Source organism: Tauraco erythrolophus, chromosome 6 (genome assembly GCF_009769465.1).
Source record: "Tauraco erythrolophus isolate bTauEry1 chromosome 6, bTauEry1.pri, whole genome shotgun sequence".
Taxonomy (NCBI): domain Eukaryota; kingdom Metazoa; phylum Chordata; class Aves; order Musophagiformes; family Musophagidae; genus Tauraco; species Tauraco erythrolophus.
In genome coordinates, this window is record NC_141470.1 from 30,934,657 (window position 1) to 30,941,455 (window position 6,799).

At 38.2% G+C, this 6,799-nt stretch overlaps 1 protein-coding gene across 1 annotated transcript in view; it reads right to left on the reverse strand.

Annotated features, from left to right (window-relative positions):
* The window catches only part of SPTBN5 (spectrin beta, non-erythrocytic 5), a 102,555-nt gene extending 96,423 nt beyond the window's left edge, over positions 1 to 6,132 (reverse strand). The window contains exons 1-4 of the mRNA XM_086613486.1: positions 6,022 to 6,132; positions 3,312 to 3,479; positions 1,474 to 1,593; positions 537 to 694 (exon numbers count right to left, since the gene is read on the reverse strand). Coding sequence (XP_086469612.1) covers positions 537 to 694; positions 1,474 to 1,593; positions 3,312 to 3,479; positions 6,022 to 6,132 — 557 coding nt within the window. The remainder of the gene's footprint in view (positions 1 to 536; positions 695 to 1,473; positions 1,594 to 3,311; positions 3,480 to 6,021) is intronic.
* Positions 6,133 to 6,799: the final 667 nt, after the last annotated feature.

Sequence of the window (6,799 nt, forward strand, 5' to 3'; positions counted from 1 at the left end):
GCCCTCAGATGGATGCAGCAGAACTGTTGATAAGAGGAGAAACATTCAAGGTTCTCCGAGGTGGTTTGTCTCTCCTGCCTTGAGCTGTTTTCTTCACACTTTTCCAAAGGGCCAGAGAAGGGAGAAAGAAACTAAGAGGTTGCTTATTCTGTTACAATTGAACCAGAAGGTATACATGCTCACACAGTTCATACGGTAAAATCAGTCTCTAAAATAGTAACTTTTGAAAAAGAGCAATGGGAACATGACTGAGGGGCTAAGACCAAATAATGGGCAGCATTGCTCAGATGTGTCATATTCCCTTGGAAATTTGATTTTACGCTAAACAAAAGAAACTACTAAGCAGGAGCTTTTGGTCCTTTCTTCCTCAGAGAGAGAATATCCATTTAAGAAAGGAGAGTCTTCAGTGAGAAAGGGCAAAGGGACAATTTGACAGTTTCTTGACAAATATTTGTAATTGAGACCCTGGAACAACTTGTGCCAGAACTAGAAACAGCAACGAGCAACTCCTCGTGAACTGATCCATCAGATCTTACCTGTGAGCATGTATGAGTGCGTTGAAGGCCAGCCCATCACTCCAGCTTTTGGAGAAGTCCTTCACATTCACATTGGAATAGCTGGCAGTTTTATGTTGACACCAGAGTAGTAAGGCTTCATTGGCAAATAGAACATCAGCTCTGCCTCCAAATTCTTCCTGTGAAGAGAGTAGCGAAAAGAAAAAACAGTGTGAACAATATATGGAAGTAGCATGGGTGAGTTTATGCTTATGTTTCCAAACATCACTTTGTATTACTTCTGTCCTATTCACAAATCCCTTCAAAGTCATAACTTGCAGACTGTATCTGTCATGAAGGTAGAATGATTTAACATGAAAGTAGAAGTTTTCTATTAAAATAAAATGGAATTGAATGGTCTCAGAAATTATAAAATGAAATACAGATGTTAAGAAGTTTTTAATCTGCAAGGTTTGTACAAATCAAGTGGAAAGCAAAGCTCAGTTTATTTGCTTCCTTAGCTATGATCTAGAACTCAGAAACAAAATATAAGGTATCCAGGTCTAATGTTAGAAACTTTGATTTTATAGTACCTTCGCAGGATCTTATCCTTCATGTACTTAGAGTATATGTTAAATAATTTTAAAAAGAATAGTTTTCTTCAGAGAAAGAGCAAAGGAGCAGCATGCAGTTCAAATCTAGGGAGAACTGTCATCAGAGGAATTCTTTCTGGAGTCAAAAGCCAGTAAAAAGTTTGTGGAAGAGAGTGAGGAACATGAATATACTTTTATCTCCAAGTGACTGTTTTCTATGTCTTTGAGAAACCATAAAATGGATTCAATTGCTTTTAGAAATTACTGGCTGAGTAACTGCATAATGCTATAGGATCTGCATGATCAAAATGGTGCTTGCTGGCCTGAAACTCTACAAAGTCTCTGAAATACTCTCATCAGGCAAAAAGACAAAGACACTGTTTTACCTTATCAAGTTTGATAGACGAAATCTGAAATCGAAGTATAATGATCCAGATAAGTCCCAGGATTAAGGTTCTGTCACCATCTACGATATTCTCAGGACCAATAAATTTTACTTGTACCTGCTAACAAACCAATATGCGTTCAGCATAAAAGAACTCATGTCCAGCTCTCTGAAAGAGATACCTCTGTAACAAGCTGCTATTGATGAGGATGTTCAGGCTGTTTTCTTAAGGAAACAGGTTTCACATGATCTCTTTACTTTTCTGTATACCTGCAAGATCCCATGTTCACACCCAAGCTCTCACATGCACTAAGGATGAGTTTCAGCAAAAGCCTGGCAAAAGGACAGTGGTCTCAAAGATTTAAAGTTCCTATAAGGGTTTTGAAAACTGGTGGTTAAACAAAGGAAAGAAATACAATGCACTTCTCCTTTCCTCCAAAGGAGTGACAGCAGGGCAAATTCGGAGACTACCTCCTTTGTCTAGTCTCCAGTCAGCTAGCCAGCATATAGCTCTTGGGCTCACCAAACAGTACAAACATCCTACTAAACAAGACATGGCTGCCTTCTCCGCTATTACTTGAGCAGCAAGCAGGGTTGTGGTTCATGACAAGTTAATATTTTTTCAAGAATTCTGAGCATGCTATACCTGCTCCTGCTATCTGCAGCATCACTCCTCTGGAGGGGGTGGTTGGCTGGTCCAGCTGTCAGAGCCTGGATGTGCACATACCACTGAGCCTTACACAGCGTGTAGCCTTAGAAGGCATGCATCAGCTGGAGCCCCACGCTGTATTGCAATTAGCAAAAATTCAGATATTGTATATTTTCCCATGTCTACTGCTATGAAACCCCTCTGCTTCTTTGGAATTCATAGCACAGAGTTTTGTGTAATGATTTTCCAGAGAGGTCTGCAATAAATTGCTTGGAAAGGAATCATAGAATCAAAGAATCATAAAATCGTCTGGTTGGAAGAGACCTTCAAGATCATCGAGTCCAAACATTCACCCTGCACTGTCAGGGTCCCTAAACCATGTTGCTCAACACCAAATCCACACGGTTTTTAAACACCTCCAGGGATGGGGACTCCACCACCTCCCTGGGCAGCCCGTTCTAATACTTCAAAACCCTCTGTGTAAAGAAATTTTTCCTGATATCTAACCTAAATTTCCCTGGCGTAACTTGAGGCCATTCCCTCTCGTCCTGTCATTCAGAACATGGGAGAAGAGATCGACCCTCATCTCCCTACAACTTCCTTTCAGGTAATTGTAGAGAGCGATAAGGTCCCCCCTGAGCCTCCTCTTCTCCAGACTAAACAGTCCCAGCTCCCTCAGCTGCTCCTCATAGGGCAAGTTCTCTAAACCCTTCATTAGTTTCGTTGCTCTACAAAAAAATAAATTACATACTAAATTGTAGCTGAAATGAGGGTGCACAACCGGAATAAATAAAATCACTGAAATGACTTGCTGAAACTGTTAGAATCAGAGTTCTAAAAATTTTCATTTTTATAGTGGGTAGCTTCACCTTTGCCTAATGATGTTTGCTCTCCTCTGACATCTGGGAAAACATAATGTCTAGAAAGATATAGAAATGCAGTACATTTTCATTTAGGTGTGGCTTGTTTTGGAGGACCATTAGCTGTTTATAAGTCATGTTACTCAAATAACAAAGAAATTCAAATCTGATGACTTTTTTTCTTCTTTTAATAAAACCCCTGGCCTGTCTTCAAGGAATAATAATGAAATAATGAATAATAATAATAATGAAATAATAATGAACGTAATACTATAATTAGTTAGTAACATACATAAGCTATTGTGATCTCTAATGTCAATATTAACTTACCTTGGATTTCAGAAATGTAATGGCTTTGCTGTTGTTCTCTAGAAAATGCACTCTCATCTTTCCCCGGTTCGGCTTGGGCAAAGCTTCTCCAGAGAGCAGCTCCAGGAGTTTCATGAGAGAGATGCCATCCTTCAAGTCTGTGTACATATCTTCTATCTCAATCTTTACCTATGAAGACCAGTCAGACAATACAGACTTCAGCTGAACGTTTGGCCTACAGAACTCTCTACTTCTAATACTAAACAAACAACACATTCTTGCTGTTTCATTGAGTCTTCTGCATGTCAGTGCATATATGCGAAAGGTGATGAATCTTAACTCACAAGAAATGGATTTGCAGAAAGACTGACATTATTTTTGAAAGCAGGCTGAAGTAGAAAAAAACCAACCCACAACTGAGCAAATAAAGAAAAAAGCAGGAGATTTTGAAAATATTTTAAAATTCAGCATTTTCAAAATCAAATATTTTGGAAGTGTTGACATTTTTTATTTCAATTCAAATTAATCTTTCCAACTTTTTATTCTGAGCAACAATTTTCATTTAAAAATTGAGGTCATAATCCCATTTAATGACTCAGTTTTCTGCTCCATAATCGCAAAAAAACCTGTTACATCCTGCTTAGATCTGTGCTACCACCCAAAGTTTTCATATTTTCAGCCGATGTCTCACACTAAGCAAAAGATTAAGATATTTTACAAAAATGTATTTCATTGCTACCAGTAGTAAGGTCACCCAGTGCTTAGGTGATAAAACATGACATAGTGTGTTCTCTGACCTAACAACAACTGGCCCTGGGTGTTTCCTTTTGGCCTTATGCCACTAGCCATCAAGAAGTGACATTAAAATCATACCACACACTCAACAATAATTTACTGTGATTCTGAAATCACAGTAAATAACCTTTTTATCTTCATAAAAAATTAAAAATTCTGAAGCAGTAGTTTTTTTAGTTCAGAGAATAGTTACATGTAGGGGAAAAAAAAGGACAAGTAACAGACATGCGTTTTTTCATTCCTGACCAATTACTAATCAGTTTAAAGGGTCTTTTCTCCAGAGAAAGAAGAAAACACTGAAGCGTAAAAGCAACTCAGAGAGACTTTAAGTCTGTACTCTGTATGGAACAAGAATTTACAGCTTTCTCTGACTGATTATCTCTGTGAAAAACTTCCTGTTTAGTTGCCAACTTTATTCCTTTTGGCATATTAAATAAACTTAAAATTCTGCTTATTATATCTTATCATAAAAAGAGTTAAAGCTGTCATATTCTGTGTCACTTCTATAAACGAAGAATAGTTCCATTTAAATTTGTAAAGAGATAGTCTTCATATATCTGCTTTATGCCTCACGCAGCAATAGTTTTAATAGCTTTGTTGCATCGTCATTCCCATAAAGTTACCAGTCACAGATTGGTTAACAAATTCAAACCGACAGCATCCTTAGTGCTAGACCTGAAGTAGTCAACAGTACAGCTGAGAGTACTGCAGTGTCCTGCAGTATGATCCAATCATGTTAAAGTGTGTGTTGAAAAGCTGAGGCTACATTGCTGAGAAGACCTAGATAAGCTGTCAGTCTCTGCACCATTTCTTACCATATATGGTTTGGAAAGCTCTTGCAGGCTTTTTTCCCCATGCTTTTATGATATGTGAGCAAGTACGGTGCAGGAAGTTAAGGCTGGCGTTTTGATCTTTGAACCTGAAGGTGTTTTTAAAATGAGAAAGTAGATATATTTATCTGTAGCTAAACAGAAATTACTTCCTACACCATAAAGCCCTAATTTTCTGTGGGTAGCAAAATGAGAATGTTTTGCAGTTCTCTTACAGTAAAGAAAGAGAAATTTAAAAGTTTGTTGTGTTCTGAGGTTGCCTTTGCACCACCCATCAGCTTAAAACATTACACCGAAAAAAACGCATCTCATACTGAAACATCACATAATAGTGATGAGCTAGAATGGAACCAAGAGGCCTGGTCCTGCTTGGTGTTGCCAAGGTCCATTTTAACTAACATCAACTACAGGCTCGAGAAAAGAGAATTGATTTTGGATTATGTAATTCCCTACTGTGACACAGCTACATCATTTGTGCCTGAAATGAGTTTATCTGCAGTAAGTCTGGAGACTTTTGGAATATGTTGGAGTTATCTTGCACACAGAAATCAACTGTACACTAACTAGCTCAGAAGCTTTTTGAAAGTCTGAGACTGAAAACAAACTGGTCTGTATTTTCATGGTAGTTATGTTAGAAATTGCTAGACTTAAGACAGCTTTTTCAGAGCCATTGAGTAGCAAATCAAGCTGGACCGATGGGACAAAGCAGAAAGTCTTAAATTTTGACCATACAATTAAGAATTGTTTGGGGAAATCCAGACATTTGCAGATACTTTACTTATAGGAAAAAGAAGAGCAAATAAAGATCTTCCTCTGAGATGATCACCAAGATACAGTGGGCATCACAATATGACACAGTTATGTAGTCTACAAAAGCGAACCCTGATTTCAGGGAAGACTGGTAACATGGACAATGGAGACAGATGTAAGGTAAAAGACATAGGCTGGAGCATTCTGGTTAGTCAAAGCCTTCCTTGCTTGCATATATGCGTAATGACAACACTCAGGAAAAATATGGGAAAAATAACATTAAAAAAAGAATACAGTGCATGAAATAAATACAATAAAAACCCGAAAAAAATCCCCAAATTGAAGGAGCTACTTACATTACTCCTGGAGAAGATGTTATTCATCCAGTTTGTGAAGGTTTTCTTTTGCATGGACATACGCTGCTCCTGCAGCTTTTTGATATGATCTTTTTCATATTCGGTACCCATGGTCACCTAGGAAGTCAGAAACTCCAGTGAGGTGCTCAGTGCTGAACAGATCTGCCTGGCCAGCTACAAAAAACAATAACATGCTCAGAGTATGTAGAGAACTCAGCCCCAACGGGTACAAGATTCAATACCACACCCAGTATAATATCTGAATTTCCTTTTGCTTGTACTTTGCACTTTAATTTCATTTAACTTTATTTTAAACTTACTAGAGTTCTCCCTTTTAAAATACATTTCTAGTTTCAGGATGAGAATGTGACATGTATCTACGTAGCTTTACTTTCTTTCTTTCAGTCTGTCCCCAGTCACTTGATCCCATGAAGAACACCATGATCTGAAAGCCATCAGTATCTTCCTCGAGTGTGCTGAAAGCACATGAGAGAGAGCTGATCTTAGACCCTGTCAGAAAGAGGGATTTGCAAATCACTTCCAATGCAGTGCTTGCAAGTGTGATGCGTTCTTTGAGGACTGGTTGAGATGCTGCTGTTGGCTTTCAGACCATGGTATTTCCAACAGAAATCAAATAGCTGCTTAGAAAGGAAATAGAACCAACTTAGTTCTTTCTTCTCATGAGTTCATTTTTCACATATCTATCACTGTAAAGATGGTGACACAGCTCCATAATCACATAGACAAGGTCCTAGGCTGGGAGTTGGGAAGCATTATT